A 13,452-nucleotide genomic window follows, 5' to 3' on the forward strand; every position below is an offset into this window, starting at 1 on the left:
AGCAATATTCCTCCCTCTCTCTCTCTAGCTGTTTTCTCTATCTCTGCTTGTCCCTGCTCATCACTATGTTGAAAAATCTAAAAATACTGTATAAAACCAGAGTGGCATTTACTGCAGGCAGCATGAAATGATGAGGGGTCATGAAAATGACTCAAATTCACAAATTTTCAGAAAACTTAACAAAGGAACGATTGATGGAATTGTGGCATTTGCCCGTAAACTTTAACTTCAACAAGCAGAAAATGTTTGTACATTGAGGAAGCATTTCAAATATATACTTACAGAAACTCCAACTGCACTCTTTTTTTCTTTTTCTTTTTGACAAAAACCTTTGTGATTTACCATGACAATGCTCCCATCAAGCAGCAACTACCACGGCTCGAGGCTGAAGCCAATGTGAAAGCACCTTTAAGTGCAATGTTACCACAGCCGCTAGATTCTGGCTCCAGAAAGTCCCTGACTTCAATTAACTCCCATTCAAAAATCGTCAGCTTCTATCTAGAAATATTAAGTCAATAATTTTTTTTAACAAATCATTATGGCTGCAACTACTAAATGATGGTCATTTTGGAATTTTTTTTGCTCCGTTAGATTGAAGATTTGAAGACTTAATGTAGGCTTTGATGTCTGCCGCCTGGGGCTCACACTGAATCAGACCATTGCCACAATATTTTGGTCAGTTCAATGTTACGCGCTTTGGGGCGTGTTTCAAGAGCGTGTGACTCCGCACACCTTATTTGGAAGGTCCTGGCTCCAAATGGAAAAGATGGCACCGCAACCATAAACTACAACTCTGGGCTTCAAACTAGCTGACTTCGCACCTCGCTACGTACATCTTTATATTCAGTCTATGGCTCCCATGTACAAAACGAGGTCCAGTAATGATTTTACCAGTTTGGTGTGGAAAACCCTAAGTGGTCTGCACAGAGCTCTGACCTCAACAATCATCCAAAACCTTTAAGATGAACTGACACACAAACTGTGAGACAGGCCCAATCACCCAGTATCAGAGCCTGGATTCACTGATGTTCTTGTGATTGGATGAGGGCGAAGAGAGGAGGCTGTTATAGCAGCAGATTAATGCTCATGGTTTTAGAAATCGACGATTAACAAAAACATATGGGTGTTATGTTTGGGCGTCCACATACTTAAATATGTTTGACAGCATGGACAATATATTAATTTAAAAATATATATCAATTGTGTTTCACAATGAGAGTACACTAAGAGTAGCAGTATTTCACACTTTCTTCTTCTCTCTGCTCGCATTGAACTTCTACCTTCTCGCTGTTCATCCAAGCTTTTTTCTCTTTTCTCTGCCTCTCCTGTTTGCACTTCTTTCTTTCCTTCTTTCTTTATTGTCTTTTCACACCAGCGCTCTCTCTAATCCAGGTGTCAAGTCGAGTTGAAGGAGAAAAACCTCAGTCGTGGGGAGAGAGAGGACAATAATAGAAAAGTGTCTGCGACACCATATCTGGGTGTGTGGGTGTGTCTTTGTGGACGCGTGCATGCGCGTGTGTGTGTGTGTGTGAATTTGCGCGTGCATGTGTGTGTCTTGTGTCAGCCCTGGTTAGCATCAGAGTCAGTGGATGTGAGAGTTAAGGACACCTTTACCTTCCAGGCTTAGCTTTGTCTCTCAGCTGTCCCATCTCTCTCTTGTTATTTTCTTCTCTCTCCTTTTTTCCTCTCTCACTCTCTTCTTCTCTTGCTTTTTTCTCTCTTTGCCTTTCCTTCACTCTCAGCCCCTCTCTCTCTATCTCTCTCTCTCTCTCCCTCTCCCTGCGTCCTCCCTCCCCCTCTGGGCACCAGTCTCAGTGACTCTGTGTGTTATAGGATGAAATATTTATCTGTATTGGCAGGGCCTCACTGCCACCTCTCCTCCTTCCCCCTCTCCAGCCTCCCCTCCTGTCCTCCCCCGTGTCTGTCCCCGCTGTGATCCTGTTAAAGGCTTGCTCCGAACTGCACCCCCCCCTCCACCTCCACCCTCCATCTCCATCTCTAACTCACTTTCCTTCTCCTTCTCTGTAGGTACAAATTAAACGTATTGTGCTGTATTGTCACGGTGGAGCATTGTCTCATTTTGCCAGGAAGATAATGTGTGTGCATGTTGATTTGTGCGTCTGTATGTAAAGTAAAAACAGCTCATCTATATTTATCGCATGTTCTTTATTCACGCTTGTATCAGGGGAGCCACAGTGCCCATGAGGATGAGTCTCACTTCTTCTCTTTTCTCTCTCCTCTCAGGAAAAGTTTCCTCCCTCACTCCACCCATCCCCCACTTTCGCCTACATTTCAGCTCCCTTATTATCATCTCTCCTCGTTCTTTTTCACCTCCTCTCTAATGTGTACTTTCTGCTCCTCCTCTCATCTCCTTCACTATTCATCCTGTTGTTCTTTCTCTCTACTTCCCCCCCTTGCCTACTCTGTCTACCTCTCCTCTCCCATGGGCAACGCTGCTGTTCGCTCTACCGAGATCTTGTTGTACCAGGATGAGGGAAAATCAACCGTAGTGAGCCTGATGTCCCACTACTGCGTAGTGGTTTTTTTTTTGGGGGGGGGGCTGAGGACAAACAGGCTGAGACGATTCCCTGTGGAAACCTGCAGTGGTCTCACCTGTCAAAACACATGGAAAAGTAAAAGAAGCCATAGACAGAGATGGGACCGAAACACAAAACATCATCTACTGTACTTGAAAGAAGAAAGGCAATGCAAATCCTGTCTCACAATAACAGATGTTTCACCAGGGATTTAGTCACAGTGCAGGAAAAGTTTTTAAACAATCTCAAGTGTGTGTGGATGACTGACATATGAATAATTGTCAGCTCATTACAACCGCCATTCTACTTTCAACAATAAGCCGCATCTCTGACTCACTGTTTTCCTCCTTCGTGTGTCTCCGCTGAATGTCATCAACCTTTCTGTTTCTTAAATTTCTGATTTTCCAGATTTCTACCCGCGCTCATTTCCATCTTCCTCTCTGTTTCGTCATTCACTGTCTCTACCTGTCACACAGCACCCACCTGTTGAGACCGGTTTGCAAGCAACCTAATTGTTGTGTGTGTTTGTATGTGTGGATGCCGTATGTACGTTTGTTTATCCGCTGCCTGACAATGATGTCTGTATCTCTGAATATTTTGTGTTTGGGTGGTTTCATCCTGCTTATGCACCTAACAATAGACTCCTAATTAGCTGTGTTTATCTTCCTCTCCTTCTGTTTTGCTATCTCTCTGCTCCTCCTTATTTCTTCCACTGCTCTGTGTCGAGGCGCTGTGGGAAACATTGCTAAATATACACATGAAGCAGCGCAGGGAAACAGACGCACTCATTTGGAGTTTGAAGAACGACTGAAAGTGTAAATTGAAAGGAACTACGGTGCAAATACAGCATTAGTGAAGAATAAAAGGCAAGGGGGAGAAGCATTTTTTAATCCGCTGCCCTTTGCACAGGTAGAAATCTGCACAGACGGAGAGATGGAAATAAAGAGCAGGGTGGAGAATAGGGGAGAAAAACGGATCAAGCCCCCCCCCCCCCCCCTCCCCTTTCATCTAGGAGCACCTTCGCGACCTACTTTCTCTACCTTGGTTCTGTGACAAACACTTTCACCTCCGCACACGAACACAAACAGACACACAAAGCTCAAGGTATGGCATTTTATAGTGGGTAGACGCTGGCATTTCATTCACTCCACAGAAAAATCCCTTTCTGCCGTTCCCATTGGACTGCACCATGTCAATCAGTGCGAGAACAGAAGGGAGGAGGAAAAAAAAAACACTCAGATGAAGTGCAGAGAAGGGATGTGCAAAACTTCCCCTGGGAGCAAAAAAAAAAAAAAAAAAGATGAAAGAGATGAAAAGAGAAAAGTTCATCCCAAATTGAAAGGTGAAGAATTTCATCTCACGAGAACCGCTCATCTTACATCAGTTTTCAAGCATTGTCAGATAATCAATGTCACATCTCTGTGTGAAAGGTTAGGAACAAAGTACTAGCTGCGGTGCTCACAGTATGTTACAGTATGGTGGATGAAGTGTGTGCATGTGCACGTGGTGTGTGTATTTAGTGTCCCATATGAGGTGGAAGCCAGGAGGGGCTGAGTCATGTCTTACTCACTTAGGGAGACAGATGGAGACGCAGGTGTGTATATTTCCACAGTATGTGTGTGTGTATCTGTGTGTGTATGTGTGTATGTGTGTGTGTGTGTGTGTGTGTGTGTGTGTGTGTGTAAACCCATGTGCCCTGGACATGCCAACTTCATGAGTGTATGCAGTGTGGTGCACATGCATCACCTTTTTATGTCTTATTTTACAGCTTGTGTTAAGAAACAAGATTCCACAAGCAGGTGCCCAGCAGGAGTCTCACAATATGACATCATTTACATTTTTTTGTTTTTTAAATCCATTTGCTTCCCAGTTTAGTTTAGTCCTTCAAAAATGTTGAATTTACTTGATTTTTTTTCTCCTTTTTCTTTTAGATTGGACTTCAGTGGTCTAATTTTTGTTACAAGGGTAAAACGATGGATCTAGATTATAGTTAATATAGTTATGCAAAGAGACATGATGAAATGGTGCGAGGATGGAGCCTCGAGGGACACTACATGTGACAGAACTGTGAGGGGACTAATCCACCCATGGACATAAGGAATATTATATATAGTAAAATTTGAAACAATCAAGTCTAGGTCAGTCCTAGACATGCCAAAACATAGCGTGAGTCTATCAACATGTGTGGTCTAAAGCAGTAAACAGATACATGATACTGTAGCTGTCATGTGACATACAGACAGCTCCTACCACAGATAGTTGAACTGGCTCCTTACATTTTAAACTATTAAACAGACCTGTCTTTATGCTTTTGCCTTGCTGGATTTAATTGACAGAAACTGAAACTGGAAAAAAAAAAACCTTTAATCTGTTTCCTTTTGAAGATGTCTGCTCGCAGCCTCAAACATACCAAATTTGTCAGGGTTTTAAACTCTGCATTGCTCTTTCGTCAAGTGCAACCTGAAATCAATAGTTTGAATTTCTTGTCCGAGGACAGAGGGTCATTGCCATGCCGAGGTAATTGGCCCTAAAACTGCAGCCCAAGGTCTTTGGTCTGGCACCACATTGTCTTTGGAGATGCTCCATCTCTCCCCTCCTCTCACGCCCTCCTCCCCTCCCCTCTCTCCCTCTTTCTGGCACAGCTAGATTTGTCAGTTAGTTTGATAAGATTTAATTTTCCACCAGCTGTGTCCTCAAAGTGTATACTGTATGTGTCGTGAGTGTGTGTGTGTGTGTGTATTGTGCCATGTGGGACTTATGGGCTTGCAGGATAAATGGGGCACACAATGTACTATGGTAAAGTGCCTTCTTCACAATAGTCCATTACGTTCACACTTCTCTTTCCATTTCTGTCTGTAACTTACTGTTTCTCTCTCACTCTCTCACCACACACACACACACACACACACATACAAAAACAGATGTAAACACGCAAAGACCCACAAAGTCATAATTAAATCAACAGAAAAATAGCAGCACGGTTCGAAGCCTAACAATTCGCAGAGGATGCAAATGCAACTTCAGCATTTGCTACAATTGCAGAGCGGAACCCACGAAATAACAGACGTCATTAATGCACTGACCTCTCTAGCCATGGCCTGCAGTAGTCAGATATAGAACTACTTGGCGGTGTATGCCTCTGCTAAACCTTACCAGAAACACCAGAGCTAAGGCACAACCTCTCTTGGGGGGAATCTGAGCACACAGACACACACAAATACACACAAAAGATCAAACAAATACTCCCATGAGCACTTGGCTGCCACGGCCAAGCCTGAAAGTGGACAGGGATAGTAGAGGATTATACTGAAGAAAGTAAACTCTGGTCTTTTGTTGTTTATATATGATCAAGGACATGAAGACATGCTGCACATTCACACATGTCAGCAGGCAAATATTTGTCCTCCCACTAATGTGCTAACTGGTACTACAGTTCGGGTTAGCGATTCTAATTTGGAGGAAGAAAATCTCATTAACATGCAACACAGGCACACACACTCAGTGACAGCATACTGGGTTATCTGGCCTCAGTCTCTTGGAAGGTGGTCCTCCATCTTCAGGGTGAAGCATGTAGAACAGACGCACCTTGTTGGCATGTTTCTTACTCTGAGAGAGAGAGAGACAAAAAGAGAGAGAGAGTAAGAGTGTCAGCCAGTGAACTGAGTTTTATTTTATCAAGTGAACCAAGTGGAAAAAAATCAATGACTGTCACTCCATCTTGGCACCTCCCTCAGAGCTTTTATCTCTGTTTCAGCTGATGATGCTAGCAGACATTTTGCCCCCGGCTAGGTGACTAATGGCCTGGGCCAGCCTCAGCTTTCGGGGTAAGATGTTGGGTAGAGGAGGAGGTGGGGGGAGATGAGAGCTCTTTGCTTCACTTGAACATACTGGCATTGTACTATAGTGAAAAATGGCTGTTATAATTTACCAGAGTCAAAGGTAACACCTTCAAATGTCTTGTTTTGTTTGACCACAGTCTAAAATCCAAAGATATTCAGTTTAGTATCATGTACAGACATGGCTGAAAATATTGGTACCCTTTCACCTTTTTTTTTTTTTTAAACTAAATTTTCTCTGTATTAAGTTGAAACTGACAGAAGTATATGGTATATATCATTCTTTATTTCACATTGAATATAACTGAAACTTTGCTTTTGATTTACAACTTAAAATATTATTTAATACAATAAAACAAATGGAAATGGCCAAAAATATTGGTACCCTTAACTTAATATTTTGTAGCACAGCCTTTGGAGGCAATAAGTGCAGTCAAGCGCTTTCTGTAACTCTGAATAAGGTTTCTGCACTTCTCCACTGGTAGTTTGGCCCAATCTTCTTGAGCAAACTGCTCCAGTTCTCTCAGGTTTGATGGGTGCTGTCTCCCAATTGCAAGTTTCAACTCTTTCCACAGATGTTCAATGAGATTCAGATCAGGATCCATAGCAGGCCGCTTCAGAACGGTCCAGTGTTTTCCTCTCATCCACTCTTGGGTGCTTTCTGATGTATGTATGGGCTCATTATCCTGCTGGAAGACCCATGACCTGCAACTACGACACAGCTTTCTGACGCTGGGCTGTATGTTTCGCTCCAAAATGCCTTGATAGTCTTCTGATTACATTTTGTCCTGCACAGATTCAAGGCAGCAAAAGAACCCCAAAACATCACTGAGCCTCCGCTATGTTTCACAGTAGTTATGGTGTTCTTTTCTTTGAAGGCTTAATTTTTTCTTCTGTAAACATAGGGTTGGTGTGATTTACCAAAAAGTTCTAATTTCCTTTCATCTGCCCAAAGCACATTCCCCAGAAGGACTGTGGCTTGTCAAATTGCCTTTTGGCAAAGTCCAGTCTGGCTTTTTTTGTCTCTCCTCTTAGAAGTGGGGTCTTCCTGGCTCTTCTACCATGGAGTCCATTTTCATTCAGACATTGACGGATGGTGCAACTTGAAACTATTGTACCTTTAACTTGAAGAAGCTTGGATCTGTATTGAAGTTTTCCTTGGTTCGTTCTCGACCAATCAAGCAATCCCTCTGTTCAATCTGAGGCCAATTTTCCTCTTGTGACCACATACAGAGATGTTGGCTATAGTTCAATTGGCCTTAAACTTCTTAATAATGTTGGCAACAGTGGTCACAGGAACAACAAGCTCTTTGGAAATGGTCTTGTAACCTTTACGTTGACCATGCTTGGCTATTACCTTTTTTCTAAAAGTCTGTCTTCAGACCACTCTCTAGTTTTACTTCACTTTTCCATGTTCAATGTGATGCACACAGTGGCACAAAACATCAGAGTGAGTAATTTTCTCCTTTTAAACTGGCTGCATGAATGATTATAAGATTGGAAACACCTGTGGACCTAATTAAAACACAATAGTCTGCTTAAAGTTTCACTTCAAATCAATTATGTCTTACAACTTCTAAAGGGTACCAATAATTTTGTCCGGGCTATTTTAGAATGTCTCTGTGGAATAAGAATGAATTCATTTATTTTCACAACTTTTTTGTTTTGTTCCACTGCAAATCAAACACAGACATGCATTGATAATAAAATCTATTTTAATTTCAACACTGTTCAGGGTGACTGTAGCATTATTATAACAAAATGCAAGGGTATCAATAATTTTGGCCACGTCTGTATGACAAAGAAAAGAATGAAATCATCACATTTGAGAGGCTGGAACCAGTACATTTTTGCTTAAAAAAAAGACTAATTGATTATCAAAACATTTGCTGATAAATTTTCTGTCAGTCAACTAATTGATTAATTGACTAATCGTCGCAGCTCTACTCAGATTACAGTAAAATGACTTTTTAAAGATTAAATTTGAAATCAATAATTAATAGAATATAAGCAAAAATGTTTTTTTTTAAAAAGCAAACAATGTTGTATTTTAGCCCCACCTGACTATGTTTTTGTCTGTCTCCATCAGAGAGCTTTACACTCAAGTCTCTGAGCTATAATAAGCAGAACTATACAGTAGGGTTTACATGAAAGAACAGCGAGTTGTCCTTGAAGCTGCTAACTGTCACTTTACTGAAGAACAATGAAAATCACTGGATGTACACTGCAGGAGGAAGATTACATTGCATGTGAATGTGTTAAGACGCCCCTGTGTGATTGTGTACAAGGTTGACACAGCTATCTTGCTCTGTATATATCATTTTATTGGCAAGCTCTGACCTTCACTCCCTACTATATAACATCTATTATTATCTATAAATTCCACTGCTGGTGCAATTTTCCATGAGCAAGTGTTGACACTATTAACACAGGCATTGTATCTTTACTGCCGCATCTTTAGTCAAATACACATTATTGTAACACAGAGTGTCGGCGTAATAGTCAAGATTGTAATTATTATTAAGCGCTGAGGGAGAAATATGTGTATTGGATTGATGAGAGATGGATATGATTAAATCAAAATCACAGACTCTTTATTAGATGTATTAAAATGGCTCGATCCAGAGCTGGAATTCCCGAGGGAATCATTTAACTGTTTATTGGTGCGATTTTTGAAATTATGTTTTGTAGATGAAAACGTACTAAATTTATATCATGGCGGAACAGGCGAACGGGAGACTCTGACAAGACACTGTACTTGCTGCTCCAGTGCTTCGATTGGATCGTCTGCCCCCGGGACAAGACCCCCCCTTACCTCACATGCCTCCTCACTTGTCAGACTACTTTAATGCATTTTGTCAGAGCGTGTGTGTGCGTGTGTTTGTGTGCCTGAGTGTATGCTCGTGTTTAGAGGTGTATAAATGGTCATGTAGTTGATGGCTCTGGGATATGGGCTAAAAGCGAGACCTAGTGTCACCATGGTTACCCTGCACAGACCCTCAGTGCTCATCCAACTCTAATGGACTATACTTGTCTCTCTGTCTCTTCTTCTCTGGTTTCCTGTCAGTAAAATGAAGTTGGAGGAGACAGACAGGACAGAGGACAACAACATAAAAATATCTGCCACACTGTCCCTGTGTGTTTACAGGCGGTATCTCACTCTCACACTCTGATTTACATTTTTAACACTAGGCAGATTGAGATTGAGATAGCTCTTTGTGTCAGATTAGGCGATCACAGTATCATAATGTCTTGCTGTGACTTATTTGGGAGACACGGCAGACTACATGTTGGACCAGTCTTAGCTTGCTGTCTTTCATGATGGCACACCAGACCCAAGGGTGATGTGGGTGGTTGAGTCAAATGGTTACAGGTTCACTGTAAGGAAATAAAACATTGTTCCTCTTTTGCTTCGCTATATTTACAGTTGTTTATGGTTGTGCAGTCTGAGCTCTTACAGGCTAATGTTGACATGCTCGTTTTTTTGTCAGGCGTCCGAGATGCTCTGCTGGTTGTCCTCCACTATAACACACCACTAGAGCTGCAACGATTAGCCGATTAATTGATTAATTGCCAACTATTAAATTGATCGCCAACTATTTTGATAACCAATTAATCGATTTGAGTAATTTTTTAAGAAATAATGTCCGAATTCTCTGATTTCAGTTTCTTAAATGCAAATATTTTCTGGTTTCTTTAGTCTTCTATGACAGTAAACTGTATATCTTTTGCTTGTGGACAAAACAAGAAATTGGAAGACATCACCTTGGACTTTGGGAAACGGTGACTGACATTTTCCAGAATTTTCTAACATTTTATGGACCAAACAACAAATCGATAAATCGAGAAAATAGTTGACAGATTAATCATTAGTTGCAGCCCTACACACCACACAGGCAACTGTCACGCCCAACACTCATTTTTGTTCCCGACGCCCTGTTGGGTTTGGTTACTGGGCTGAAATTGTTCAGCCTGAATTTGGTGCAAGAGGCACAGGTGAAACTGAAAAGGGTGAAATCCCTCTGACTTTAAATCTAGGCTTAATTTCAGGCTCATTTTTGATGTAATGTAATCCCATTTCAGGGGCCAGTTGCACCAGTTAGACGTACACCCATTCGTAAGACTAGGCTGGACATAAAATGTGCCTAACCCCTAAGGCTATCTGCTGCACCATCTAGGTGTAGTTCTACATCTGAGACTAAATCTTACACCTAGTCAAAGGTAGGTGTAAAGTGAAAAGTCTTGTCTAGTTTGCAACACACTCCAGCTTTCACGGTTCGTTCGCGCTGTGGTTCCCACGGTCCTCCCCAGGCAGAAGAGCGCATGAAGGAGCAGCATGAACCAGCAGTTCAACTCAAGATTTTAGTAAACTGAACTCAGTTTAGTGAATTTAACCTACCTCGAACGGAGTAGTGGTTTATAAAGGTTCATGCAAATGTCCTAATTCATGTTTTCTTTGGTGTTTGCTTTGCCATTAAAAAATATATTACACTGGCAGAAATTTGAAGAGTCTAGTTTGACGTCCACACTGTCCTGTCCTGACGTCCTGCTTTTTCTTATTAGTTATGGCATTGTTCTGTTTGCATGCTAAAATATGCATATACTTACTTTAGAGTTCAATATTTTTTCTGGTTTCACAATATGAGTAATTTAATTTTCTGAGCAGGTTGTAGATTTCAGAAGAAATGCAGCCCCACCCGCCCAACCCTGCGTGACTTCTGCTTTCTGGGAACCATCATCAGCCAGGACCTCAAGTGGGAGTTGTACATCAGCAGCCTCACCAAGAAGGCTCAGCAGAGGATGTACTTCCTGTGGCAGCTGAAGAACTACAACCTGCCAAAGGCAATGATGATGCACTTCTACACTGCCATCATTGAATCCATCCTCACCTCCTCCATCACCGTCTGGTAAGCTGCTGCTACTGTAAAGGACAAAAGCAGACTGCAGCGTACCGTCCGATTTACCGAAAAGGTGATCAGATGCAATCTGCCATCCCTCCAGGACCTGCATGCCTTCAGGACACTGAGGCAAGCAGGAAAGATCATGCCCAACCTCTCCCACACCGGACAAACTTTTTGAAACGCTCCCCTCCAGCAAGAGGCTGAGGTCTGTCAAGACCAAAACCTCATGCCACAAGAACATGTTTCTTCCTGACTGCAGCCGGACTCATCAACAAGCCCCGGGATCCCCACTGACACGGACTCAACCCCCCCCTTCCCCAACATGAACATTACACGTTACACATGCCACAATCTCTCATTTGCACTTCAGTGATCTTTGATCCTACATGGTGCATTACATTAACGAAACTCCTGATCAATATCCTCTACATTCATTCCATTCTCATCTATTTAATGTTTAAAATTCAATCTGTAGCTGCTCCTCTCACCAGAATATATTCTATATTTTATATGCTACATTTTATTTTATGGTAAATTCTTCTTTTGTATATTATTTAGGGCCTCTTAATTTTGTGTGTAATTTTGATTGTATATCTTTGACCGCTACGCACCTTAACAACACCAAGTCAAATCCCTCGTATGTAAACTGATTACCTACTTGGCAATAAAGCTGATTCAGTCATTTGTAATCTATTTGTTGGCGCCAGTAAACATGGCAACTATCACTGCGGCAGCATGTGTCAGCGTGGACGTGCACCGTCTACGCTGGACGTAGCGCCTAGTCATAGTTTTAGATGGTGCAACAGGTGTAAATATTTATCACAAGGCTGGATGTAACTAAGCCCGGCGTATGGCTTAAACCCAACTTTATTACATCCAACTGGTGAAACTGGCCTCAAAGGCTTTGAAGCTGACTAAAGAAGCACTTAAGTTGACTATAAAGTCACTTGAAGGTCACTTGGATTGACTAAAGCCATTTGGACATCGTGACCAAAGTGTGCCTTTGGTCATTTGGGTAAAAAGAAGCATCAGTGTCACATTAGGGTACAGATATATCCTTTTTGAACAAGGCTTCAAAAAAGGGCACCACGGTACTCTGAGCAGGCCCCTTTTTCAATCCTCTGTATTTTTGCAATCCTCAATGATCTCTTTTCTTTAGTCTAAAGGGCCATCCACACCAAGAACAATAACTATAATGATAACTATAAATATATAGTTTTAAAAATTGTTCTAACTGGATTAGATGGCAGAGTCCACACTGCAACTATAGCGACAACGACAGTGGCAATATCGTTGGAATCACTTTCAGAGCGATTTGATGAACGATAGAAACACTGACGCCAATCAAAATCCATCCCCTAAACCATATGGCAAGACAAAATCTCCATCTAGTCTGACATTTCCAGTAAAACTTCAAAACTGCATATGTCATCTTAATTCTGGAAACTGACTGATGACTTTATTTTAATGTGGGTTTGCTGCTTTCTCACCATGGACTGACACACTGTAAATTAGAGCAGAATGACAGCCAGAGGTGATTTCTTTAGATAGGTTTATCTCTCTATATTATACAATGATGCTGGAACTTTGTTTTCAACTATAATGTAAAAAAATGACAAAGTTAGCAACCCTTTTAGGCTTCAGATCCATTCTCATACCATGTGTCCGTGCCACAGCGCAATAAAAGCTCTGCATTTTTGCGCATCGCGCTTCAGTGTCCGCTACCGTCAGTCAGTGCAGTTTGGTCTGTAAATACACAGCAACTAGTGTCCTGAAATACTTCTGAGCAACACATTGAATCACCACCTGCCTGTGAGCCCATACCCTTCTGGTTTTCTTATTCTTTCTCTGGGCAATATACAGCAGTAATAAGTCATCAATATCCATTTTCCTAAGCTGCTGACACAGCTGGAGCACACAATGCGTGCTTGGCACCACTGTTTACAGAACATTATCGTTCATAAGTGTGGATGCTCACATTGTTATCATTATAGTTATTGTTATGGTTATAGTTCTTGGTGCCCTTTAATCCGTTGTCTGTTGTCTTTAGTCTGTTTTACTATGTGAATGAAATGTGCTCTACAAATAAAGTTGCCCTGCCTTGCCTTGGCTCCTGTCCTCACTGACCCTATAATCTAACATTAAAAAACCTCCATCCAATGATTTCTTTCCGTGTCT

At 41.7% G+C, this 13,452-nt stretch overlaps 2 protein-coding genes across 3 annotated transcripts in view; one reads left to right on the forward strand and one right to left on the reverse strand.

Annotated features, from left to right (window-relative positions):
• The window catches only part of golga7bb (golgin A7 family, member Bb), a 223,120-nt gene that overhangs the window by 71,196 nt on the left and 138,472 nt on the right, over positions 1-13,452 (forward strand). The window lies entirely within an intron of this gene.
• The window catches only part of zgc:171482 (zinc finger protein), a 58,849-nt gene that overhangs the window by 30,436 nt on the left and 14,961 nt on the right, over positions 1-13,452 (reverse strand). For both annotated transcript variants that reach the window (XR_006099843.1, XM_042432739.1), the window contains exon 3: positions 6,051-6,143. Coding sequence is in view for 1 of the 2 variants with exons in the window: in XM_042432739.1 (XP_042288673.1) it covers positions 6,051-6,143 (93 nt within the window). In the remaining variant the exon portion in view is untranslated. The remainder of the gene's footprint in view (positions 1-6,050; positions 6,144-13,452) is intronic.

The sequence above is a fragment of the Thunnus maccoyii genome, chromosome 14, assembly GCF_910596095.1.
Source record: "Thunnus maccoyii chromosome 14, fThuMac1.1, whole genome shotgun sequence".
NCBI classification, from domain to species: domain Eukaryota; kingdom Metazoa; phylum Chordata; class Actinopteri; order Scombriformes; family Scombridae; genus Thunnus; species Thunnus maccoyii.